At 59.6% G+C, this 23,660-nt stretch overlaps 10 protein-coding genes across 10 annotated transcripts; 5 read left to right on the top strand and 5 right to left on the bottom strand.

The window, feature by feature from the left end:
* The first annotated feature begins 29 nt into the window (after positions 1-29).
* BDZ90DRAFT_236220 (LuxS/MPP-like metallohydrolase) lies at positions 30-1,808 on the top strand. Its single transcript, XM_025507289.1, has 5 exons — positions 30-170; positions 262-488; positions 573-702; positions 795-1,055; positions 1,141-1,808. The coding sequence occupies exons 1-5, from the start codon at positions 48-50 to the stop codon at positions 1,732-1,734; spliced, it is 1,335 nt and encodes a 444-aa protein (XP_025365493.1). The 5' UTR covers positions 30-47; the 3' UTR covers positions 1,735-1,808.
* A 25-nt stretch (positions 1,809-1,833) lies between these two features.
* BDZ90DRAFT_229871 (hypothetical protein) lies at positions 1,834-3,311 on the bottom strand. Its single transcript, XM_025505250.1, has one exon. The coding sequence runs from the start codon at positions 3,246-3,248 to the stop codon at positions 1,890-1,892; it is 1,359 nt and encodes a 452-aa protein (XP_025365492.1). The 5' UTR covers positions 3,249-3,311; the 3' UTR covers positions 1,834-1,889.
* Positions 3,312-3,412: 101 nt separating this feature from the next.
* Positions 3,413-6,963, top strand: BDZ90DRAFT_26516 (hypothetical protein). Its single transcript, XM_025508654.1, has one exon. The coding sequence runs from the start codon at positions 3,472-3,474 to the stop codon at positions 6,862-6,864; it is 3,393 nt and encodes a 1,130-aa protein (XP_025365491.1). The 5' UTR covers positions 3,413-3,471; the 3' UTR covers positions 6,865-6,963.
* On the bottom strand, positions 6,912-8,178 carry BDZ90DRAFT_229870 (hypothetical protein). Its single transcript, XM_025505249.1, has 2 exons — positions 7,623-8,178; positions 6,912-7,450 (listed from the first exon to the last, which is right to left on the bottom strand). Exons 1-2 carry the CDS (start codon positions 7,731-7,733, stop codon positions 7,064-7,066), a joined length of 498 nt encoding a protein of 165 aa, XP_025365490.1. The 5' UTR covers positions 7,734-8,178; the 3' UTR covers positions 6,912-7,063.
* A 2,254-nt stretch (positions 8,179-10,432) lies between these two features.
* On the bottom strand, positions 10,433-11,105 carry BDZ90DRAFT_26509 (hypothetical protein). The gene has a single exon (XM_025508651.1). It carries the CDS (start codon positions 10,992-10,994, stop codon positions 10,653-10,655), a length of 342 nt encoding a protein of 113 aa, XP_025365489.1. The 5' UTR covers positions 10,995-11,105; the 3' UTR covers positions 10,433-10,652.
* Positions 11,106-11,158: 53 nt separating this feature from the next.
* BDZ90DRAFT_229866 (hypothetical protein) lies at positions 11,159-14,268 on the top strand. Its single transcript, XM_025505248.1, has 2 exons — positions 11,159-11,914; positions 11,979-14,268. Exons 1-2 carry the CDS (start codon positions 11,535-11,537, stop codon positions 14,110-14,112), a joined length of 2,514 nt encoding a protein of 837 aa, XP_025365488.1. The 5' UTR covers positions 11,159-11,534; the 3' UTR covers positions 14,113-14,268.
* Positions 14,269-14,316: 48 nt separating this feature from the next.
* BDZ90DRAFT_211410 (homoserine O-acetyltransferase) lies at positions 14,317-16,089 on the bottom strand (the record flags this gene model as incomplete). The annotated part of the gene is made up of 4 exons (XM_025504109.1): positions 14,317-14,418; positions 14,515-14,808; positions 14,890-15,450; positions 15,529-16,089. Coding segments are annotated over 4 exons (1,518 nt in total), but the record flags the coding sequence as incomplete, so codon positions are not given.
* Positions 16,090-16,377: 288 nt separating this feature from the next.
* BDZ90DRAFT_229864 (hypothetical protein) lies at positions 16,378-18,497 on the top strand. The gene has a single exon (XM_025505247.1). It carries the CDS (start codon positions 16,468-16,470, stop codon positions 18,397-18,399), a length of 1,932 nt encoding a protein of 643 aa, XP_025365486.1. The 5' UTR covers positions 16,378-16,467; the 3' UTR covers positions 18,400-18,497.
* A 404-nt stretch (positions 18,498-18,901) lies between these two features.
* Positions 18,902-22,395, top strand: BDZ90DRAFT_26434 (WD40 repeat-like protein). The gene is made up of 5 exons (XM_025508634.1): positions 18,902-19,106; positions 19,198-19,349; positions 19,433-19,844; positions 19,919-20,194; positions 20,274-22,395. The coding sequence occupies exons 1-5, from the start codon at positions 18,986-18,988 to the stop codon at positions 22,271-22,273; spliced, it is 2,961 nt and encodes a 986-aa protein (XP_025365485.1). The 5' UTR covers positions 18,902-18,985; the 3' UTR covers positions 22,274-22,395.
* A 390-nt stretch (positions 22,396-22,785) lies between these two features.
* On the bottom strand, positions 22,786-23,578 carry BDZ90DRAFT_277297 (hypothetical protein; the record flags this gene model as incomplete). Its single annotated transcript, XM_025508994.1, has 2 exons — positions 23,173-23,578; positions 22,786-23,104 (listed from the first exon to the last, which is right to left on the bottom strand). The coding sequence occupies exons 1-2, from the start codon at positions 23,532-23,534 to the stop codon at positions 22,786-22,788; spliced, it is 681 nt and encodes a 226-aa protein (XP_025365484.1). The 5' UTR covers positions 23,535-23,578.
* Positions 23,579-23,660: the final 82 nt, after the last annotated feature.

Here is a 23,660-nt window from a genome sequence, read left to right as displayed (position 1 = left end):
CCATCAGTACCCATCAACTCCTTCTCCGCCTTGACAACTCGCCGCCCATGTCTCTCGCAAGGGTAGCAGCACCATCCAGGTCGTCCGTCTTGCGTGCCGCCTCTGCGGCTGCGCCTGCACGAAGGGCATTTACCACGCAGCAGGCAAACGGCATCCCCGTAGCGGCAGTGGTGAGTGCGAGCCCGAGGAGCCGACATCGTGCTCTATCAATTGATGACAAGCTGCTGACCTGCGTTCTTTCTGCCCCCTTCGCTCTGTCAGGACGATGGCTCCCCCACCTCATCAGTCACAGTAGCCCTCCGCGCCGGCCCTCGATACGAGTCCATCCCTGGTGTAGCCAACGCTCTCAAGCACTTCCTCTTCAAGTCCAACGAGAAGCGTTCAGCTCTCCGCCTCGTTCGCGAGTCGGAGCTCTATGGCGGTCTCCTCTCTTCATCGATCTCCAAGGAGAACCTCTACATCACTGCAGAGTTCCTGCGCGGGGATGAGTGCGTGCGAGCATTGGAGGAGGGCTGAGAACTGAGCCTCGTAGCTGACTCCCTCTTCGCTGTGCTGTTGGTTACGTTTCGCAGGGACTACTTCGTCGAGATCCTCGGCGATGTGCTCGCCTCGTCCAAGTTTGCGGCGCACGAATTCAACGAGGAGGTACTCCCCGCCATTCGCGGAGAGTACGAGCAGGTGTCTAGCATTCCCCAGGTCTTTGTGAGTACCACGATGCCGCTCCACAGCCTGCCTGCTCCTGTCCACGTACGATCATCGTGCTGACTTACTCTCCCCGCCCCTGCTCTCACCAGGGCTTCGACGTCCTCACCCAAACGGCATACAGGCAACGCGGTCTTGGCGCCTCTCTCTTCGCCAGCCCCGCCTCGCCCATCACAGCCAAAGATGCAGCTTCGTACGGCCGTGCCGCTTTCGCCAAGTCGAACCTCGCCGTCCTCGGTACCGGCGTTGACGCTGGCAAGCTGGCATCGCTCGTCTCCAAGAGCTTCGCAAACGTGCCCGCTTCGTCGCAGGGCCTCAAGGCTGGACCTAGCACGTACCACGGTGGAGAGCAGGTGAGCCGCGCCCGCGAAACAGCAAAATCTTCATCATTGCACAAAGACTAACGACCCTTCTTCTTCACTGCTCGTCCCTTCACAGCGCGTTGCCTTTGTCCCCGCCCACTCGGACTCCTCGCACGCCCACCACGGCCACTTCTTCCTTGGCTTCCAAGGTGGTCCGGGCCCTGAGTACGCCGTGCTCCGCTCTCTCCTTGGCGGTCAATCGAGCGTCAAGTGGTCCAAGGGCCTCTCCCCTCTCTCGTCGATTACGAGCCAATCGCGTGGCGCCAGCGCCGAAGCATTCAACCTGGCCTTCTCCGACTCCGGCCTCGTTGGCGCCTACGTGACGGGCCCGCACGCAACCCTTTCGACCGTCGCGAGGGAGGTCGGCAACGCCTTCAAGTCGGCGGCGGGCGGTGTCAGCTCGGAGGACCTGCAGCGTGCCAAGGCCAAGGCCAAATTTGAGGCCGCGGCTGCGCTTGAGAGCCGAGAGACTGTTCGTGACGTTGTGGGGTCGGCGCTCCTGCAGGGTGGCGCGGGGGTCAAGTCGACGGAGGACGTGTTCAAGCAGCTGGAGGGTGTCAAGGCGAGCGCTGTGAGCGCTGCGGCGGAGAAGGCGCTCAAGGGCAAGGCTACGACGGTCGCCATTGGAGATGTGCACGCGTTGCCCTACGCTGACGATGTGCTGGCGTAGAGCGATGAGAGGGAGAGGAGGGGAGAGAAGGATGCAGAGGATAGATGTGAGAGCAGGAGAGGAGGGAGCAGGGGCTCACTTGTCGGCACGATTGTTTCGACTGGGATATAAAAGCAATATCGATTCTCTTCGGACCAGATGCGCCAACGTTGTGCTCAGCTCGACATGATGGCCTGCTGTTGAGCAGCCTGCTGCTGCTGCTCATCATCAGCGTATCGAGCTGTCTCTCCAAACACGGTCGCCCATTTGGCCACGTACGGCGCTGCGACAGCATTGCTGGCTGCTACGGCTGCCGCTGCAGCTCCATCGTCATCCGCACCAGCCACAGCGGGCACCTCCGCTACGAGTGGAATGCTGACAGTTGTCCCCTCCCTCCTGACGATCGTCCTGAACATGTCTCTTGGCCTCCTCTTCAACTCCTCTCTGCTCGCAACCGCGCTCCTCTCCAACCTGGCACGTTTCCTCTCAGCCGCAGCCTCGCCGGCATCCGCATCTCGATCGTCCTCATCCTCCTCCTCGTCTGCACCCAATTCCTTATCCCTAGCCTGCTCCCGAGTAGACTTGCGGCCGACCTGCTTCTTCAAGAGCCGATTGATCGTCTCCGTCTTCTCATCTTCCAACTTCTTGTCCGACTGATACCTGCGTCTCCTGGCCATCTCACTGCGCTTAAGGGCCACTTCGGCTTCGGTGCGTTTTACTTTGCGGCTATCGTCGGTCATGGGTAGCTCGAGGAGCTCGCTACCGGCACGAGAGGTGTCCTCTCCACCGTCATCACCGCCAGCAGCAGCGCATTCGCGGGCAAGTTGACGAGCAGTCTTGGGCATGTTGGCTAGAGTGGTCTCACCATCGTCGTCTTCGTCCCATGAGTCGGAATCGAAGTCGTCCGTACCCGCCGCTGGGGCCGGGATGTCAAGCTCGTCCTCTTCTTCTTCCTCCTCTTCCTCTTCGTCCTCGTTTTGCTCGTTATCCCCGCGCAGGATATCCATCTCGTCGTCCTCGTCGTCCTCGTCTGATTCGACAACAGCGCGACTGCCCCGCCTGTTCTGGATGGTGACCTTCTTTGAGGACGACGAGGCCTTGGAGCTGCTGGCCTTCTTGCTGGTGGCTGATTTGCCCTTACTTGCTCCACCTGACGAGTCGCGCCTGTTGAGTGTGATTTTGAGCTTGGTAGGTCGCTTCTGCTGCTGTTGTTGTTGCTGCTGCTTGGCTGCTGCCAGTCGAGAGGAGGAGGAAGAGGCGCCCTTGCCGCCGCGTGACTTGGATGGCTGTGCGGTGTACCCTTCCTCATCCTCATCTTCGTCGTCATCCACCTGGTCTACCGAGTCGTCATCATCATCATCAACTTCATCTTGGTCAATCTCGCCCTCAGCGTCCTGGTTGCCTCCTCTCCCTTCTGAGGCAGAGCTGAGCGCAGATGAGAGGTCCGAGTTGTCCGAGTATTGGCGATTGTGTGCGGGACGCTTTGGCGATGGACCTGCCCCTGAGGTGGATGCCATGGGCTTGAACGATGACATGTTTAAGCTGAGATGCTTTGTCGTCGTCGATGATTGGTGATGGGGTAGAGTTGCAAAGCTGGAAAGCTCCTTGCCAAGTTGCTCGTCTCCCGTCCCGCGACTCGAAGCCAAAGGGTCGCGTCAACGTTGGGAGCCTGCCCTTGCCACTTCCGTGTTGCTGCTCCACACCATCAAATCCTCTCCCACTCATCATTTCAATGGATCAGCAACATCACCCGCAACGATGACAACGGCCAAGGAGAGGGCAACAGGGCTTTCAACATCGTCTCATGGCCAGCAACAATCTTTACCGCCAATCCTGCGCCTGTCATCGTCCGTCGGCTCCCTCCTTCGTTCAACAGCTCAGCTTCCCTCACTCTCCTCCCTTGTCATACAACTAGCGCACAATGCCATCGACGCCGGCGCCACGCAAGTCCGCATTGCCATCCACCCTGAGTCATGCGGGATCTCATGCTGGGATGATGGACAGGGCTTCGAAGCTGCCTTGCTCGTCCCCGCCCCGCAGGGCAAAGAAGCCGAAGCCCTCGATCGCTACGTGACCACGAAGGCGCATTCCTCGATGACGTATGGCAATAAGGGCGAGGCTCTGGCTAGTATGGCGGCCATTGGTATCCTTCATATCGAAACGACACTCCACGGGAGCGGTTCGTACCTCGACGGCACCCGCTGGACGCTTCTCAAGCGCGGTGACCGGCTCCTCTACTCAGGCCCAGCAGACCAGGCAGCCTCACTACCGTCTGCCTCCGCATCCGCCGAATACCTCACCATGGCACCTTCAAGAAAAGGTACGACAGTCACAGTGCGGGACATCTTCTCCGCCCTCCCTCTTCGTCGGCCCCTCCTCTCCTCTCGCGACTCCCTAGCACGAGAAGTCAAGGCCTGCGCACAGGCACTTACCCAAGTCAGCCTGAGGGAGCATCGTGTTTCCTTCCTACTCGAGGTGGCCTCAGCCTCCGCTGGCCGGACGATCGTCCACTTGAAGGCGCCACGCTGCGATTCCATGCTGGAGCGATTTGCGCAGGTGCGCTTCCCTGTCTCGCCAGCTTTGTGCGGGACTGTTTACGCAAAGCGACGATTGGTGGCGGGTAGCAAGCAGCAAGAAGCTTCAGCTCCTAGAGTAGTCATCAAAGGTTTCTTCCTGTTTGAAGGGCAAGAGTCTCGAGGAGATCAGCACATCTACCTGCAAGGTCATCGCTTGCCTGCGGGCATGGAGCTCAGCGACTTTTGGGCGCAGATTGGAGCTGATCAGCGCAGGGCTCATCAGTGGCAGGACAGCCCTGATAGGCAAGGAGGTGCAATTTCTGCTCAACACGGGCATGCTTCGTCAACCGGCGGCATCCATTGGCAAAGACGCCCCGCCCCCACTCCATCAGAGGAGGGCAACGTCCACCACGTCCTCTCCAGCACGATAGCTCGAGGCTTCAAATCGAACGATGACAATGCGACCAACCTCGTCGGAAAGGACGGTCCCAAGCGCTATGACAGGAAAGGAGGAGGCGCCGCACAGCGCGGATCATGTCCTGCCTACGTGTTCGAACTCTGGGTGCAGGTGCCCGACATGAGCGCCACTGGCGGTGACGGCCGTGTCGTGCTGGACGAAGGCAGAATTGTGACTGCGCTTTGTGAAGAAGTGAGGGACGTCCAGAGGGTGCACGGGCTGGTGAGCAAAGCGAGAAAGAGGCCTTCTACCGCTTGTGAGATTTTGGCTGGGAGGGAAGAGGAGAGGCTGGCGGCGATGAAGAGACCGAAGACGACGGCTTTTGCTGCTGATTGGGGAAAACAGCTGCTGCCCAAGGCGTTCCCTGCGATGAAGCAAGCAAAGGCAGAAGGCAAGGAAGGCGTGAGACCATCGAGCACTGCTGGTGCTATCTCGTCGAATGACGACACCCCAGACGTCGACAGGCAACGCGGCGACGATGATGCCGCATACACCGCCAAAGATGCGTCAGTCCCACCCGGATACGTCAAGTACATCGACTCGATAACAAAGCGCACCTTCTTCATCGATGAGCGCACGGGCAACTCATACCCAGCAGACCGGCCACCTCCCGGCATGACAGAAGAAGTCACCACGTCGCCCTCAACGCATCTGGAGGAGCGAGGGATCCCACCCATGGCTCAAACGCCCTCAGCTCTTGTAGGAGCAAGTCGAAAGACGCTTCGTCGCGCATGGGACACAGATGGAGCAGAAGCAAGCGAGAAGACGCCGCCTCGCTGGCTTGAAGAGACACTGGCTGAATGGCACAACCCCGCCTTGCCGCTTCAACGCCCGACCGCACCAGAAGGCAACGCTATCGACTCGGGGATCGACCCGCCCATTGCGAGTCTGCCCAGCCTTTTGCCGCTGCTCACTGACAACACATGGGAGGGCGCCGCCGCCACCTCTGGTCACACAGGTTGTGACTGCTGTTCCGGTGAAACCAACAGTCATCCAGCCAGTCTGAGCGCTTCCCAGCAAACGCGACAGGAGCGCAAGCTGCCCCTCCCACACATGCAGATGAAGAGCGGCTACTTCACGAGCTCCGTGCCTCACGCCCGTGGCAACAGCTGTGGTCGTGCAACCCTGCCGTGCGACGCGCGCCCCTTCACTGTGCGCAAAGAGCAGCTCTCTGGCCTTGTAAGTGTCATAGGGCAAGCCGCAAAGAAGTTCATTGTCTGTATCGTCGATGATGGTGCTGGACGCCGTGGGATCATCTGCGTCGATCAGCATGCTGCGGATGAGAGAAGAAGATTGGAAGGCATGTTGGGGGACTATGCTGCTGCGTGTGAGAGAGAAGAGAGAAGAAGACGAGGTGGGGAGGAGACGGGTGAGCTGGGGACAGGAGAGGAGGAGGGGCCTTCTCACCAACTCAAGGCTCCACTGCGTATCTGGCTGCCAGAGGCCGAGGCAAAGGAGGTCCTACAGGGTCTACCCCCCTCGGGCATCACCACTGCGGAAAGTACAGCCTCAGGCCATGTAGAGCAGCTTAGCCCACTTGCCCAAAGGCTGCGCTACTGGGGCTTCGCCTTTTCTCGCTGTGGCGACACAGACGGCGATGACTCGCAAAGCAAGAGCAGCGAACCTTCCCTCCCCATCTTGGTCACACACGTCCCGCTCGCCGTGTCCGACCGGCTCCGCAGAGAAGTCGCAACACTCACGGCTGTCGTCCGCTCCTTTACCTCGCAGACTGAGGAGCAAGCCAGCGGCCTCATCGGTGGAGACTCTGACCATTCTAGCACTGTACCTCCGTCCGCTACGTCGACCTCTTGGATGTCAACCCTCCGTCATCTACCAGCACGTCTCCTCGATCTCTTCAAGAGTCGCAGCTGTCGTGGCGCGATCATGTTCAATGACGTGCTCACCAAGGAGCAGTGTGAACGGCTCGTGGGGCAGTGGACGTCTACGGACCTGCCTCTGATTTGTGCGCATGGGAGGAGGAGTGCAGTCGGCCTTTGTGGGTTGGCCGGGGACGGAGCTGGTGGGGACAGAAGACGAGTCGTGAGATGGGAGAAGGCAGGGCTGCTGGGCGGTGAGGTGGGTGGTGCTCGATCGACGGGGAAAGGCGGGTCAGATCACGAAGGAAGCGACGAAGCGACGGAGGCAATGATGCAAGACAGCTACGGCGGGAAGGGCTGAGCTGCCCCGGGACCCGCTCTGCTCCGCATTCACACATTCAATACCCAACCCTGCATGCAATCTTGTCTGTGTAAATCGACTGCTGAGAGTCATGTGATGTGATGGCCGCGGCTAGCTAGTACATGAGGTCAGAGAGGTGCGCAATTGCAGTACGCAGGAGTCGGAGATTTGGCGATGAGGCGTGATGCTTCGACTGCAATTACTCCTCCGGGATCTCGACGGTGCCGTCGTCGATGCCCTCAATGACATCGTGCGCCGGGCGACCATCGATCCTTGCACCGATGCTCTGCGCAGTGCCGAGGACCTCCTTGACGGTACCGGCGAGGGTCTTGGCGAAGGACTTGTGACGGAGGATACGAGCGATCTCGATTGCCTCGTCGAGGGAGAAGGAGCCGTTGTGGACACGTCCCTTCTCCTTCTTGCGGTCGCGGACGGGCTCCTTGAGGGCCTTGATGACGAGGGCGGAGGCGGAGGGGACGACGGCGACGGCAGCTTGACGGTTCTGGACGGTCAGCTGAATGGTGACACGGAGTCCCTTCCAGTCGGCCGAGGCCTTGGCGATGTCTTCTCCTACCTTCTTGGGAGACTGCGAAGTGCGAGTGGGAGGAGGGTGTTCGTCAGTCTAACTGTTCGCCCGATGTTGGCGTACGTCGGCTCATCCAGCTCGTGTCCGTCGATTCCTCTTGCGCCCATGGCCAGCAGGTCGACCATCTCATCTCATAGCTGCACCCATTTCACTCCTCGCAACGTCTACTCACGAGACCGAGGGGACCGATCTTGGGGGCAAGAGCTGACGAAGCTCCGACCTCACCACCGGTGGCCCTGAGGGTGATAATCTTAACCTCGTTGGGGTCGATCTTAGGGGCCATCTGAGCGAGCGAGAGGATGAAGAGATGTGTAAGCACTCTCTTCGAGGTGTTGCTGCTGAGCGGCGCAAGCTGAAGGGCAGAGCATCATCGATCCTTCATCGTTGCCTCGTCGCTGCCAGGTCCACGAGACCTGCGCAGCTTCCCTCTCCTTCCCTCCTGAGATCTTTGTCTAGCAAGACCAGAATTCTGATCGAGCTCGAATCTGATCGATGTCCGACTACACCAATGTCCAAAGTAGCGTACATCCTGCCTGCCTCTGAGAGGTGACGGCCCTTCTGTCTCTCCCTCTCTTCTCTGCGATCTGCTTCAAAGCTCCTCCTCTCCTCCCCTCGAAGTCGCGATGATGATGATGATAGTAGCGACGATGATGCTCTGCCTTCCATGTCGATTGGTTTGCGCCAACGACGATGCTCACCTTTGCTGATCACTGGGGTTGGTGGTTAACGAGAACAGAAGTCGCTCCTCGCAATCGTTCGCAGCTCGAGTTGAGCTGAGCCCGCCCACCCACGGCTGACCCGCCCGCCGCCTGAGAGCCGCCCCGCTCAAACCTCGACGGGAGGCTGCGTTGCCACGTTTTCTGTTCCGGGGCGGTCGGCACCGGGGCCGAGTTGCGCGAGCTGCGGGACCGAGTGATTCAGGATTTACCACTTCGCGTCACGACGCGATTGCGTCGTTCACAAGAAGCTATCGGCATTGCTGAATTGCTTTGTGCTTGAGGACGGGACATGTTGATCATTGTGTGCTCATAGTAGTAATGACTTCGATCATCTTGCGATCAGGGAGGGAGAAAGGGAATTTTTGGCGCCACGTGGTCGCCACGGTCAACGGGCAACCATGTCCCCTGATGCCTCGGCCATGTCATTCGGTCATCAAGTCGTCGACGACCATCGCCTTCCGGCCCTGGAGAGGCGGACTCAAGCACCATCCGTGGCGGTCACGATGATGCCTTGCCCCTGATCACTGGGCCCCTCTGGTCATCATCATCATCGTCATTGACCATCGTGGCCGGCCGACCCCTTGCCTCGATGCTCACTCATCGATGCGCTCCTCGACGTTTCGATCGATTCCTCCAGAAAGGCCGACAAATCGGCCAAATGACCATTTGGTTCAATGTGATCACTGATCCCTACCAGTGTCTCTCGACGTCGTGCGCTGCGGGCCGCCTCTCTGGCACGCAGCGGGAGAGGGGCTGGCAGCCACGCCTGCTTCACGACCCTATGATCCGATTCAGCTTCCGCCCAGGAACGCATTGCAGCGGCGACCGATTCAAGACGACGGCAACGATGGAGCAACAACAGCTGTGCAACGCTAACGATCAAGGCGATGGATATGACGGGATGCGGATGACAGCACGCAATCGTCCTTGTCACGAGGCTGACACGACCAGGCGGTGTTCTCCGTGCAGCAATACCACTCTAGACGCATGTCAGCCTTCAGCGTGCTGTGCCTTCCAGTCTCTCGCAGATGAGACTGCTTGGCCCGCTGCTCATCGCTCGACCACTTGCCACTCTCACAGCATTGTCGAGTGCTCTTCGTGACAATGCGCAACGCTCGATCGTTGATGACCTTTTGCGCCCTGACCAAACAATTTCCCGCATCGCTCGGTCTCGGTCGGACCTGGCTGTCGCGCTTTGACGCGTTGTGCAAGGGGGTGTAGGAGTTGGGCTGCCACACGGAGGAGCGTGGTGATAATGGACCGGGTGCCTGCGGAGATCTTGATTGTCGGCCTATTCATTGCAGTAGAACCCCCTGCATCCTGTCAAGTTGAATCCCACGCTAACGACGACGACGACGATGTTGGGCTAGCCAAGCGCACTAAAATGGAGCGTGAGCGTGAGCTCAAGGAGCACACGATGGCCCGGCAACATGAGTCCCTCGATGGAGTGAGACGACGCTAGGCACAGAGCACCTGCGAAGTGCAGGTCTGCAATCGAATCAAAGAGGGGTGGGTTACAGATGTCTCAAGGGTCTTGGCTGGGATCCGCGACTACGACGCAGCCATTCGGCCGCAATCGCAATCGCTCTGATCGCATCGATTCCCCTGTCTCATCGTGGCTGCGATTGCCCGATGCATCGTACTTTTCCCTGGAATGAGGGTCCGTGAGAAGAAAAAGGCCCGTACGTCCGGCTTCGGTCCGCCCTGTCAGCAATGTCCCACATCCCATGGTCGAGCGAGGGTGATTACATTGTTTGTCAGCAAATCGGTCATCGTTCACACGCTGCTGCTCGCTGCCCGTTTCTTTTAGTGCTTGCTGGTGGTGCAGCCCACCCGCTATTGTAGCTCGTTGCTCGTTTTGCTTCTAGGCATGATTCCCGCTGCCGCCGCAACGTGCTCCGCAATTTCAGTCGAACGAGCGAGATGACCACCCTCGCGAGAAGAGACTCGTCACAATCCCAGTGCTTCCCGTCTTCGGCCCAATAGTCAAGCCTGCCGACGATCCCGCTTCGTCGTTGTTTCCTCGTTCGGGGAACCGTCATCGTCCTCCTTCAGCCGTGCTATGTTTGTGAAAGGAAGCAGCTGCGCAGTGGTAGCTCAATCCTTCTGTCTCGCTGGCATGCCTGACTAGTACGTTGTATTTTGCTTTCTGGGCGGCCTCACGCAGACTTAGGCTTCGTTGGTCACGAAAGAAGTTGCTGGGTATTGCTTACCTTGAGTACTTCAAAGCTGCTGCTTGCCCATCAAGCTCGAGGCAAAGGCGGGCAGTGCGACGCGTGATATCAACTCTCCGGCTTGTCCGAGAAGTCAAGTCCGCGGGAGATCGGGCGACGGACGAACGCAGAGCAGGCTCCAGACAAGACAAGCTTCACTGCCATCTCCCTCCTCGCCCCCTTGCTTGCATTGTACTGGGCACATCCGACACTGACGCCCGCCCTCGTCGCTCTCATGGCTTGCGGTGCGTGCGTGTGCATGCCTGGTGATCATTGCGCTGGCTGCCTACTTTGAGCCTTTGCGCCGCCTCGCCTTCGATCACGTTCAAGGGTCATTCTCATCGGCGGCGGCGGCGGAGACGGCGGCAACAGGTGATGAGGAGGACGGGCGGAGCAAGAAATACGGAGGAAAAAGGCTCGCCGGGGCGGGCCACTAAGGCTAGGCATGGTGCGGTTGCGGTGCAGCAGTGCCATGGTGCTGAGCTCTCCTCTCTCTTTGTACGTCTGATCACCCTGCACGCGCTCTTTGCTCTGTCGCTGCGAGCTTCCTGCATCTTGTCGCGTTGCAGCTGCTGCGATTCTGCCTTTGGTGCTTGAGACCCGCTCAACCATTCGCCGCCCGCCGACTTGGCTTCGACGACCGGGCCGCGGCGGCAAGCGACGACGATGGGCCAAGCTCTCGCCGTTCGAGCTAGAGTAGCTGGTGTGACGCTAGCTGGACTCGGATGACTTCGATGACCTGCCGCCGTGAGCCAATGTCACCTCGCCTCGCCTTACCTCGTTTGTCCCTTCGCTACGGTTAAGCAGCAGTCGCAGGGTTCCCCTGTTCATCATCGTTTTACCCTTGTCTTCTCATCATCATCTGCTCGACGATACGGAGTAGGCCGTCCTCATTAGCACGAGCCTCTCGACGCCGCCGACTCAGAGGAACAAGGCTCGGCTTGGTGTGTCGACTTGTGTATTCACGACATCTTCACATTCATTCATCGTCCTCATCCATTCATCATTCACTCTCATCATCCATTCCTTCATCCACGTTGTCAAGGATCAATGTCAAATACCTGCTCGACTCGCTTTTGAGAGCATCATCGCCGGATCCCTCACCTCATCAACCACTCAATCAATAGAGTTCACCTCATCTACGCCCGCCCGATGTCGCGGGCTGAGATGAGAGCTGCCGCCACGAAGGCCACCGCCAGAAGGTGGTCGCCGTCACGGCGGTCGACGCTCTCTGCGACGCTCCATGGCACGCGTATCCTTTTCTTCCTCACTCTCGCCCTCTTTGCGGCTAATGTTGTCGGCCAGGACGCCACTTCAGTGGCTTCCCCGTCCCCAACGCCAGGAAGGGGCGTAGAGGGGACCGGCAGCGAGAAGTCATTGGGCAGCCACGCCAACATCGTCGACATCTCCATTGCGCTCGCCTCGTTACTCGGATGCATCATCATCATCGCCCCATATCTTCTGAAGAAGCAGAGTCGTAAGCTGCGACACGCTCTCATCGTCGGACTGGCAACTTCGGACCTCATCTCAGCGTGAGTATAGCAGAGCTGAGCTACGTCAATGTCCCCATGCTCACCTTCCTCCCCGCACGTACAGTCTCACCATCATTGCATCGACGTCTTACCTCCTCAATGGCGGCAATCTCATCGAAGCATCGAGATTCTGCACTTTTCTGGGCTTTGCCCTTTCCTCAGCGACGTACACGCAACACTTCTGGAACCTCTGCATCCTAGTCATCACCTACATGATTCTCGTCCATCCGCTATCCGGCTTCACCATGACCATTGAGCGCAGAGTACTGTGGCTCTGGCCAATCATCTGGATCCTCGCCTTTGCCATCAATGGCTTCGCGTGGGGGTTTGCAGGTTTCGGATACTCAGGAGGGTACTGCTACCTGGGTAAGGGAGCAGGCATGGACTTTGTCTACCTGTTTCCCCTCGTGCCTCGATGCATCGTCGTCGCCATCACATTGGTTCTCTACACTCGCCTCTTCTTCTTTCTCAGGCGAACCAATCTTCTAAACAAGACGGGATCGACAAGATCAGGGTCAATTGCGCGTTCCATCGCATCCGAGCGACGCGATACGCCTCCTCGGATCGGCGAGTACAAGGGCTCCGACGAGACGAAGAGGGAGGACAACTCATCTTCAGAGTCGCATAGGAACAAGTTCTACCTTCCCTTTCTGCGCTTGAATGGCGCTGCCTCGACTCGCGCAGGGTCAGACACCAGCCACGGCCGCTCGCCGACCAGCCCCTTCAAGTCACGCAAGCACAGCGGGCCGTCACCTACGCTGCTGCCAATTGAGATGAGCAACTACGCCATGACGGGCCCTGCACCTCTGAGCGCGCCCTTGCCTTCAGGCCGATCGCCGCGCGATGTTGGCACTCCTTCGATCGAGCCGCCGCTCTCGCCAAAGAGCACGGGACCAGCTGGGCAGCCACAGGGCGATCCCTTTGATCGGATGCCTGCCCCCTACCTGACTGCTGGTGTTGGCAGCGACTCGACTGCGCCGCCCAGGAGATCACGGTCCCTCTCTGAGGTTCACAGGAGACGCAGTGACGGCGGCGCCGAAAGCACGACGGCAGCCGTGGAGCCTTCCACACCATCCGTGGCGTCGCTTCAGCGTACAAACACGGGAACGAGTGGTTCCAGAGATCCTCTTTGCAAGGACGAGAGAATCTCTTCTGATGCGGATGAAGAAGAGGATGAGATCCCCAACTACAATACCTGGGCCGGCCTCTCACCGATGAAGCCACGCAGAGACACGCGCGACTTCAACATGGTGACAGCGCCGCGCGAGCACCTCCGTCACTACGCCATCAAGGGAGGAGCGAGCAAGGCTGCTGGCAGGCGCCCTTCGACGGCACCCACTCTGCAGCGGGCGCCGAGCACGCCTACGACGCCCACCTTGAGCCTGACGCCCGAGCACGCACCGCTGGCTGTTGTTGGTGGGCAGACGAACTCGCCATCCAGCAGCAGGAGGCCGAGTGCGCCTAGTGAGGTGGCCATCGCTATCCCTGCGGAGCACGCACAGGCTCCTCCCTCCCGTGGAACCGCAGCCGCGTACGAGACGGCGATGGGCGACGACTGGACGTGGGGTATGGACGTCACGCGTGCGGGCGGCGGCAGCGGTGGAGGAGGGCGCCGCGGCAGCATGCTCCCCTCTCAGCTGAGGACTAGCAGCAAGGATCGTCGATCGACGCTCAAGACTGGTGGTGCAGGTGGCGCTGCTGCAGGTGTTGCGTCACGGTCTCCTTCCAATGCCAACGCGGTAGGACTGAGCAGCCACGCCTCGAGCAGCACAGACGAGCACGGTGTAGAGAACATGGGCTCGACGCTCAATCGTCAAGCGAGCGCCCTTCTCCTCCTCTACCCGCTGGCCTACATCATCCTCTTTTCCATCTCCCTCGCCCGCCTCATTCGTGACTTGGTCTCGACGGAGCACCGTACCACCTCCCAGGACACGCTTAACAATGTGGCTCGCTGGCTCATCTTGGCGCAGGGTGCGTTGGACTGCATCATCTTCAAGCTGATTGAGCAGCAGTTCCGTGCTAGGATGAAGAGGAAGAGGGCTAGGGCTCGGGGTGAGGACCCGGGCACTACGTCGACGCAGAAGGCGTGGACGTGGACGATACACGGAGCAAAGAGGATGCTCCAGGGAGGGACGGCGGCGAGGGAGCGTAGCAAGGAGGAGGATTTGGATTTTAGGCGACCCAGCGGGGGAGTCTGAGGGAAGAAGGGAGGAAGGAGCGGAAACCTAGACTCGATCGTTGTATCACACCACATAATCACGCTACGCTGCAGGGCCTCTGTGCCTGCTCACTGTACTTCTAGAGATTCATTATCACGGATCATCCAATCATGGAACCATTTCACGCTTCAAGCTTTCCTCGTTTTCCTTGACGTCACTTCACGCTGTGTTTCGTTTGCCGCCTCACCACCTCGTAAGATCCTCTACCTCACCAAATACGCTCTCCTTGACCTGTCCCAGATGTCCACCGCCCGTAGCGCCATTCTGCCCCGCGTTGGCCGTAGGCTCCCCACCGACGCCGATACCGCCCATGGTGGCGCCTGTCCAGTTCTTCCACTCGTCGTAGCCCGCTCCGTCGCCCTCGTACCACTTCGAGTTGACAGAGCGCAGCACATTAGTGCATCGCGTGCCGATGGCCTCAAACTCGAGCAAGAAGCCGTCGTGCCCCTCGGGCGAGCCTACCTCCTGGAAGGTAGATCCAGGGATGAGCTGGTGAATCAAACGCTGCTCCGGAGTCTGGAAGAGGCCGTCGGACGAGATGGAGACGACGTGCACGAATGGGGGCTCAACCCCACCACATCGGGTTTTGCCCTGTCCCAGGAAGCCCAGAACACGAGAAAGGGCTTCATCGTCCTCCTCCCCTCCATGGGGCAGGCGCTTCTCGCCGGGCAGGACCTCCTGCTCTCCCTTGTGCTGGTCGCGCGCGGCTTGCTCTGCCGCTTGCGCAGTCAGACGGGCCTGCGTTGGGTCTCGTACACCCCAGTGGGCACGACCACGAGCGAGATCGTGAGTGTCCATCTTGCGGGTCAGATGGACGTAGCAGTTGGCGTCGAAGCGCTTGACGAACTTGTCGCCTTGGTAACGAAGGTAGGACTGGGCGCTGAAGACTGCTGTGGAGGGTGTGGTGGTGGCCTTACTTGGGGGCGAAGTAGAGGCGCGAGGCGTCTTGTTGCCTTCGTTGTGAGCCATCGCCGATTCCTCATTGACGGAGGCGCGACGCTCGTGTACGGCGGGAGTGGAGCCATTCTCAATTGCTGGGCTGGCAGCGGCCTTGTTGGAACCCGTGCGACGCCCGAATCGACTCTCGAAGCTGTCCCGACTACGGTAAGTCAAGAGGGCAGCCATGCGTGCCGCCGCGAGACCAGCGCGAGGCGTCTGGTTAGGAGGGTAGTAGCCATGTAAGTAGAGGGGGTCAGAGTAGATGCTCTGACGCTGAGCTTCTGCCCAGGAGATGCACCATGCGCCATGGCGGGCAGCAGTAGCGATGGGTATGATGGCGGAGATATAAGGACGCTGATTGACCGCTTCACCGGCGCCCTGCTTCTTCTCATCGCCATTGGCATCGTCGCTGCTGCTGCTCTTGTGGCCATCGTCGAGCTGACCAATCTGCTCCACCTTGGGAAAGCGTACAGGGAAGCAGAGTGGCCACTCAAGTACGGACATGCCGCCCATGGAGCCTCCGATGCAGGCAAAGATGGCTTCGACGCCCAAGTAGTCGAGGACGAGCTTTTGAATGGCGACATCGTCTCGGACGGTGGTAGCGGGGAACTCTGGTCCCCACCAGCCCTCGCCGCTCCACTCGGCCTCGCGGCTAAAGCGACCCGTGGTAGCATCGCAGTCTTCGCCGTCCTTACGGGTGCAGGGGCTACCTGAACCGTAAGGAGAGCCCAGAACATTGGCGCAGAAGATGAAGAATCGAGTAGGGTCGAAGAGTTTGCCAGGGCCAAGAAGGGGTCCCCACCAATCCTCCACGTCTGCACTGCCCGTGAGAGCGTGGGCAACGACGAGGACATTGTCCTTGCGAACGGGGTCAAGCTTTCCCCACGTCTTGTATGCGATGGGCACATTCTTGAGAGTGATACCGCTCTCGAGTGTGAAATGTGGGAAGACGAGGTAGTTCTGGCCCGTAGCAATCATCGAAGACTGAGGGGATGTGGGTCCCTCGATGGGGAAGGGAGTCGATTGCGGCCCAAAAGGGGCGTGGCCATTGGCCAGGCCGGGGGCTACTGCCGCCGACGAGTGCATTTTTGCTGACCAGTGGCTGAGAAGGGAGCGGTACGAGTTGTGACGCTGTGAAGTAAGTTAGATTGATTGGTTCAAGAGCAAAGCCAAGCCCGGAAGCTGACTGCCAGGCGGAGCAACGTCGCCTCCAGTCAACTCGACGCAGCTCTTGCGTGATGAGCCGCCCGCCGGCCCTCTGAAAGGCCGTTTCCCGTTTCCGTCTCGTCAAGTCTCTCCGTTTGTTCCGTGGGCGCACGTCGACTTTTTGGCGCAGCACTCGCTCGCCATCATCATCAAGCAGGCAGCTGTTCCGAGCTACGGAGAAGCTTGGCAATGCGACGTCGAGCTGTCGATGCCATCTCGGCATGTCGTCGCAGTCTGACTCGTCAACAGAGCTCCAAGGCTCAAGTTGGCGCGAATGCAGCCACCACGTCGTCATCGGTCGATGACTTTGAGCCTCGCACGACCTTTCCTCTGCCCTCGACGGTCCCATCATGGTATGCAGGCCATATGTACAGAGCTATGCGCTCGTTGCCTGCCTTGCTAGCTCGCAATCCTCCGCCGCTCATCATCGAGGCTAGAGATGCCAGGTTGCCAATCACCAGCATCAATCCGGCCTTCGAGCGTGTCATGGAAGAGACGTTTGGCTCCTCGTCTCCGGACAAGGGCAAGGCAAGGCAAGTGGACACAGAGGCCAATACGTGGGAGAGTCGTCGGCTAGTCGTCTACACGCACAGGGATTTAGTCGATCCAAGCATCGAGAAGCCGCTAGTGCGGGCCTTTCAAGAGCACGGGCGAGGACAGCAAGTGATGTTTGTTGACACCCGTAGCGATGGTGATGTGCGCAGGGTCATCAGGTGGATCAACAAGCAAGCCAAAGAGCTCATCGCCAACCCGCCTCCACCAGCGCGCATGACCCGCGAGCTGGCCCGCACGCAACATCGTCTCTCGGGCGCCTTCAAGCACACGCCTACACCAGAAGACGGCGTGCGTCTGGTCATCGTCGGCATGCCCAACGTAGGAAAGAGCTCGCTTCTCAATGCATTGCGTCGAGTAGGAGCAGGCAAAGGCAAAGCTGCCTCTACTGCTCCTACGCCAGGTCATACGCGCAAGCTTACGGGCACGGTACGGATCACGAAGGATGTGGTCAAGGAGAGAGAAGAGGGAAGGCGGGATCGCAGAGCGTCTCGCAGTGAAGAGAATCAAGAGCAGCTGCAGGACACATTCCAGCTCTACGGCAGCGACAGCAACACCTCCGCTTCTTCATCAGCCACGCCCCCCGTCTACGTATACGATACGCCCGGTGTGATGGTTCCCTTTCTCGGGCGGGGTCGCACAGGCTCCGAGCGAGGAGTGAAACTGGCGGTGGCCGCAGGCATCAAGTCGTCCCTCTTCGACACGCAAGGGCTAGCAGACTATCTGCTCTACAGGCTGAACCTGCGATTTGATTGGGCGAGGAGACGATGGGCGTCTCGAGGCGAGGCCAAGGGAGAGCAGCCTCCAATGCCCCATTATCTAGCCAAGCTTCCTTATCCTGCCGATGTGTCCGTTCGCCCGACGAACAAAATCGAGCAGCTACTCGAGTGGGCGGCCATGCGAGCTCCAGGCAGCATGCTTAAGGGCGGTGAGCGCGACTTGGAAGCTACGGCTGATTTCATACTTCAGCGGTGGCGGGATGGGAAGCTGGGGAACGGGGAGCTCGACCTCGGCCTCGAGGAGACTCAGGGTGGGGCAACGGAGCCGCTCGCGCCTCCTGCCCACGAGGGCGAAGAGGAAAATGTAGAGCTGGGAAGGCGACTGGAGGAGATGGATGATGGAGAGAGCACAGCAGAAAGAGTCGAACGGATTGTCAGAGAGCATTTCGATGGAGTGGAAGCGTCGAGGAGGGCAGGAGTGGATCGGGCTGCCTGGAAACGTGTGCCTCGAGACGATCCCGAAGACGGGAAGGGCGAAGGTATCACAGCAGCGAGGTCAGCTCGTCATGAGCGGGATCGCCCTCCTCGCTCTTCACCTTCGCGATCTCGAACCTCCCCAGACTCGCCATCGCAATCCCTCCTCTCTCACCACCAGAGCAAGCTCAGGCAGCGCATCACGGCCGAGCGTGAGCGCCGAGACAAGCTGCGCGCCCGCGGAGTTCTCAAGGACGACCGTGATCCGCTCAAGAGGGAGAGTGAGAAGCATAAGCGCTGGTTGATTCGGATGGGCAAGTTGAAGGTGCACGGTGCTCGGTCGGGGAGGGCGGCTAGAGCTGGCGTGAGGGGATGAGGCAATGGGATGCGAATGTGATTCTGGGTCTGAGACATCGTCAATGTGTACCACTGTGCAAGAACTACCCAGGTCGAGAGAACGTTACTTGAAGAGAGGTCCAACCGCCTTGTGCTGGTCTGCTCGGTCTCGTTTCTCACGCCTCGCATTCTCCCGTGAACCTCGGAGGGGAGGATCGCGTGTGCTCCATCCGTCCGCTTGCTCGCTCTCGTGTCTTTCAAGATGGCCCGCGCTCGAGTTGTCAGTCGCGGTCCGATTCTTGGAGTGGATCCAACAAGCGCAAGCGCAAGGCAAGCGGCACGGGGAGGGGAGGGTGCTACGAGAGAACGAGGAGGCGTCGGGCAGCGACCAATGAAGCGCATCGTGATCACTTGGCTTTCACTCCCTTGCTTTGGCATACGGCATCGAGGCCGCTAGCAGCTCTTGACTTCGCATCACACACTTCAGCAAGCGCCAAGTACAGTCGATCGCGAGCCGCTGCTTCCTCCTGCCTGCCCCTCTACTCTGCAACTGCTCCCCTCTTCCTTTCTCACCTCGTCTTCTTCATCGTCCTCGCCTTCTCGCTGCCGTCGCACCACTGCTCGCCATGGTGCGCTCGGTGACCTTCGAGATCCGATGGCACGACACGCAGCCCATCTACAGCTGCTCCTTCCAGCCCATGAATGCCGGGCAGCTGAGGAGGGTGCTGGATTACAACACTGGACAAGGTGAGCCGCAAATCACACCACTCGTGAGATGGAGAAGCCGCTGATAAGACCATCTTGCCTTACCTCTCGCCTCATTACTTCGTGCACACAGCCGCTGGCCTCACGCCTGATCGCACCCTCGATAGCTCTGGCTCCCCTGCTGGGCCGTCGACGAGGACGAGCCAGCGCATTGCTGCACCTATTGATGTCGCCGGTGGACAGAACTGGCGCCTAGCTACTGCGGGTGGTGACAATAATGTCCGGGTGAGTAGCGACCCACAAGACATTAAACCAGATTGATGCCCTGTCAAAAGAGACTGACAACTCTTCGTCTCCCTCACTCGCAGATCTGGCTGGTCAAGCCCAGCATCCCTTCACCCGCAGCAATGGCCAACGCAGCGGCTGCCGGCCTCCCTTCCACGAGCCCTCATCCTCCTCGGGTCGAGTACCTCGCAACCCTCACACGCCACTCCGGCGTGGTCAACTGTGTCCGCTTCTCGCCCTCGGGGGACATGCTCGCAAGTGCAGGTGACGATGGTACCGTGATGCTCTGGGGCCTGACGGATCGCCCAGTTGCCGCAACCTTCGGCGAGCAGCCCGACGACGGCGAGGCCAGCTTCGAAAAGGAGCATTGGCGCCTCATCAGGATGATTCGAGTCTCTCCACAGGAGATTTACGATATGGCTTGGTCGCCCAACGGCGAGTCGCTCATTGTTGGAGGGACTGACTTTGTGGCTAGGATCGTAAACGCGCATGACGGTGAGTGCGGAGGACCAGGTGCTGCTTGACAGCTGAGCCATGAGCTGACATCCTGCTGCTCGGTCTCGTTGCAGGCTCCGTCACTCGAGAGCTCTCCGACCACACACACTACGTTCAAGGCGTTGCCTGGGACCCGCTCAATGACTACTTGGCAACACAGAGCAGCGATCGGTCGGTTCACGTTCACGCGCTCCATCATCACCACAGCAAGGCCTCAGGCTCTTCCTCCTCTACCTCGGGGTACGTCCCGCCCGTCACTCGCAATAGCCGCATGGATGTTCATCGACGCAATGGTAGCGGGCAGTATGGCTGGGAGACTGGCATCAAGCCTCCGATGCGACGAGGCAGCAGTGAGTAAGAGTGAGGGCGGCGGATAGCTACTCTACGGCGTGATGCTGACCTTCACCGCTCCTTTGCATCCTCCGTCAGGCCACCATAGTCATATGGACAGCAGCGATGCCGAGGCAGACGGGGGCAGCTCCGCAGTAGTATCAGGCCACGCAGCGGGCGAAGCCAGCGGTTCCTCCAGCAAACGACGTGAAGGGAGCTTCACCGCGGTGCGCGGTCGAACCGCCCGCAGCCATACTCCCATGGAGCCTCCCGTCATTAGCACCCCACACCTGACCCATAACATCGCTCGCGCCGCCACACCCACTCCTGCTCCCTCGGTACCTCAAAGCCCGGCATTCAGCACCGCCAGCGTTAGCGCAAGCACAAGCGCTCATCCGATGAATCCACCTCAGAAGACGCCCAGCCGTCGATCCAGCTTCAGTGGGTCGCAAGTTGACGTGGCCACCTCTCCGCCAACGAGCATCGCCTCCTTGGCGCACCATGCAGGTGTCGGACACTCGGGATCGGCAGCTTCGATCTACAAGGCCGCCGTCGCTGCTGCTGGACATGACTCCTCCTCGACTTCAGCAACTGCGACGCCGGGCCCCGGCTCACACGCAATGGTCCCCGCCCCCTCCTCATCATCACGTCGCTCCGCCTCACGTCCACGAAGTATCCGTTCCCCCTCTCCCGCGCCTCTGCCTGCCATTCGCCCCCCGCCTTCCCCTCGTCAACGTATCCAGGCAGCACAACAACTGGCTAGCAGCTCCAACGGCCTAGGCGGTACTGGAGGAGGAGGATCGCTCCTCCAAACAGGGATGCGCCTCTACGGCGACGAGACGTTCAGTGGCTTTTTCCGCCGACTCAGCTTCAGTCCCGATGGGGCATTGCTTGTTACGCCGAGCGGTATCTTCGAAGCCCCTTCGCCTGCGAGCCCGCTGGCACCTTCGCCTGGCAAATCGCCCGTGGGCTCTTCTTCCCAGTCCCAAACCGCCTCGCAGCAGCAGCAGCAGCAGCAACAAGGCCCGCGAAGCACCGTCTATCTCTACGGACGCGCCAATCTCATGCGCAGCAATGCACCCCTCGCGCATCTGCCTGGGCACAAGACTGCCACGCTGGTGGTACGCTTCTCACCCATCCTGTACGAACTGCGTCGCTCCAACATCTCGGCATTTGCCCGCGCGGAGGATGGAGGAGGCATTGCGCCTCATCCCAACATCCCTCTGGAGGCGGGAAAGCAGAAGAGTGTGAATCTGAATTTGGATGCGGCCGAGGACGCAGCGGCAGGGGCTGCGGAGAGCGCCAGTAGCAGCAGGAACACCAGCGGCAGCTCGAGCACTACACGACCCACGCGCACAGCAGCTCAAGCCGCCAATTCCTCCTCGCAACCTCCCTCCACCCCTTCATCCCAGCCCCTCGGGCCCCCACCTCCAAGCATGATCGGACTCCCCTACCGAATGGTCTTCGCCGTCGCGACGCACGACGTCGTCTGGATCTACGACACGCAGCAGGGTGGTCCGCTCTGCTGTTTCAGTAACATGCATTACGCTGCTTTCACAGACTTGAGCTGGAGTCCAGACGGGCAAACACTGGTCATGGCAAGCAGTGATGGGTATTGCTCTGTGGCTGTGTTCGAGTATGGGGAGCTGGGACGAGTCTACTCGTACGGAGGACAACCTAGCCTCACGGCGGCGGGCGCCAGTGCGGGGAGTTCGTCAGCGGCTAGTGGGAGTAGCGGTTCCACCGTCACGACGTTGCAGACGAAGAAGCGACCAGCACCACCTCAGTCTCTCACGGCCACGCCTGTCGCCTCGGGATCAGGATCGGCAGGAGTAGGAGCGGACGCCGCACCTGCCACGCCCTCTTCGTCAGCCTCGATCATATCCTCGTCGCCCGCTTTGGGCATCACGGGTCTTTCGGCAACGAAGGAAGCAACGGTAGCGCCTGTCCCGGCAAGCAACGCCTCATCGGACGTGGAGAGCAAGCCCAGCGTCGAAGAGAAGATAGCACCCGCAGCATCGGGAGCAAGTGGCGAAAGCGCTCCGGACGCGTCGAAGAAGAAGCGAAGGATCCAGCCCACCTTGCTACCTCCCTCGTAAGTACTTCAACAACACACATCAGATGGATCAAGGGGTACTGCTTTCATTTCACTCTGGCGCCCTCTGTCATGGCTTCTCACGCCGCATTGCCTCGTCTTCATCCTTGTTCCTGGTACGATCCGCCATTCTCTCCTCTCACGACCTCAGCATCAATACTCCCCTTGTCGAGCCTGCACCGTGCTCCCTTTCTTTCCATAATCATTCTAGCTCTAGCGTTGCTTTCCTCCGGGCATTCAGCCTTGATTCATATGGCGCTTCGCTCCCTTTTCTTCGATGATGGTTGCGGTCGCGGATGGCGTAGAACGACCCAGCTAGGCGTACTCGTGACTTCAAGCTGTGTCTTCTGCCACCTGGCTCTTTTGATCATCTGACAACGGAGAGTAGCTGCCGCTGTTGAGGCGGGTGGCTTCTCCCTCGTCATTATGAAAGCGATCGACAGGTTGGGCCATGTCCCGTACGATGTGACCATCGATGCGCTTACTTGCAGCGATAGAATCACACTTGGCAGGTCTTCATGACTTGGCTCCCTTCTGCGCATCACCCGAACTCTTCTCGCTCTCATCCTTGGTGGTCGCCGCTGCTGTAGGCTTGCTGGCCTCTCCAGCCTTCTGCTGTTCTGACTGCGGGTTCTTCTTCTTCCTGACAATGCCCAGCGCACTACCGTCGCGCTTCCTCTTGCTGGCCTTGCTAGCCGCTGACGAGGATGCCACTGGCTTGGTGGCTGCAGCTGTTGGTGCTGGCGGAGAAGCAGACTTGGCCGTCGAGGCGACTGCGCTGGGGCTACCAGCCAAGGTAGGAGGAGGTGGTGAGGCTTGCTGAGCTTCGGTGGCTCTGCCAGCGGTACTTTATCGTCAGCGATTGTCTCTTCATCATCATCACACGCCACTGCCTCAACCGACTTTCTAAACTCCTCGAGCTCCTTTGCCTCCTCAGCCTTCTTTCGTCTCTCCTCCTCCCTCTTCTCCCTAGCGACGTCTGCAAGGAAGCTACTTTCGCCCTCATCGATCCCTCTGAATTGATTGCTCAACTTCCACTGCTCGTCAAATTTCTCCTGCTTGGCATCCGAATTGGCCTTGAGGCGTTCGTACAAGCTGCGTGGGTCGTACTCCTCTTGTGCTGCCGCTGCCGAAGGGGGTGGCTCCTGGCCGATGCGAGCATAGGCGGCTTTGAGGTCATCTTCGCGCTTCTTTTGAGCGGATGTGAGCTCTGTGCTGGATACGAAGCGCGAGGAGACGGAGGACTCTTTGAAAGGGTTGGACATGCTGGGCAATCTTGGAGTGGAGAGGACGACAAGAAGGAGCAGAGGTACAATCGGACGGAAAGAGAGCTCTTCAGAGCTGTGGTCTGGCATGGGAGGGCGGACTGAGACGCGTGGCGTCGCAGGTGT

The sequence above is a fragment of the Jaminaea rosea genome (genome assembly GCF_003144245.1).
Source record: "Jaminaea rosea strain MCA 5214 unplaced genomic scaffold BDZ90scaffold_1, whole genome shotgun sequence".
NCBI classification, from domain to species: Eukaryota; Fungi; Basidiomycota; class Exobasidiomycetes; order Microstromatales; genus Jaminaea; species Jaminaea rosea.
This window is presented reverse-complemented; position numbering and strand designations above follow the sequence as displayed.

Bases quoted from the DNA above. Each gene is read 5' to 3' on its own strand.
- BDZ90DRAFT_236220 (XM_025507289.1), top strand. From the start codon at position 48: ATGTCTCTCGCAAGGGTAGCAGCACCATCCAGGTCGTCCGTCTTGCGT. The intron at 489-572 runs GTGCGTGCGAGC...TACGTTTCGCAG, and splicing joins GAGTTCCTGCGCGGGGATGA to GGACTACTTCGTCGAGATCC. The intron at 703-794 runs GTGAGTACCACG...TGCTCTCACCAG, and splicing joins CTAGCATTCCCCAGGTCTTT to GGCTTCGACGTCCTCACCCA.
- BDZ90DRAFT_229871 (XM_025505250.1), bottom strand. From the start codon at position 3,248: ATGTCATCGTTCAAGCCCATGGCATCCACCTCAGGGGCAGGTCCATCG.
- BDZ90DRAFT_26516 (XM_025508654.1), top strand. From the start codon at position 3,472: ATGACAACGGCCAAGGAGAGGGCAACAGGGCTTTCAACATCGTCTCAT.
- BDZ90DRAFT_229870 (XM_025505249.1), bottom strand. From the start codon at position 7,733: ATGGCCCCTAAGATCGACCCCAACGAGGTTAAGATTATCACCCTCAGG. The intron at 7,451-7,622 runs GTGAGTAGACGT...CGCACTTCGCAG, and splicing joins AGATCGGTCCCCTCGGTCTC to TCTCCCAAGAAGGTAGGAGA.
- BDZ90DRAFT_26509 (XM_025508651.1), bottom strand. From the start codon at position 10,994: ATGGTTGAGCGGGTCTCAAGCACCAAAGGCAGAATCGCAGCAGCTGCA.
- BDZ90DRAFT_229866 (XM_025505248.1), top strand. From the start codon at position 11,535: ATGTCGCGGGCTGAGATGAGAGCTGCCGCCACGAAGGCCACCGCCAGA. The intron at 11,915-11,978 runs GTGAGTATAGCA...CCGCACGTACAG, and splicing joins ACTTCGGACCTCATCTCAGC to TCTCACCATCATTGCATCGA.
- BDZ90DRAFT_229864 (XM_025505247.1), top strand. From the start codon at position 16,468: ATGCGACGTCGAGCTGTCGATGCCATCTCGGCATGTCGTCGCAGTCTG.
- BDZ90DRAFT_26434 (XM_025508634.1), top strand. From the start codon at position 18,986: ATGGTGCGCTCGGTGACCTTCGAGATCCGATGGCACGACACGCAGCCC. The intron at 19,107-19,197 runs GTGAGCCGCAAA...TCGTGCACACAG, and splicing joins GGATTACAACACTGGACAAG to CCGCTGGCCTCACGCCTGAT. The intron at 19,845-19,918 runs GTGAGTGCGGAG...GTCTCGTTGCAG, and splicing joins GATCGTAAACGCGCATGACG to GCTCCGTCACTCGAGAGCTC.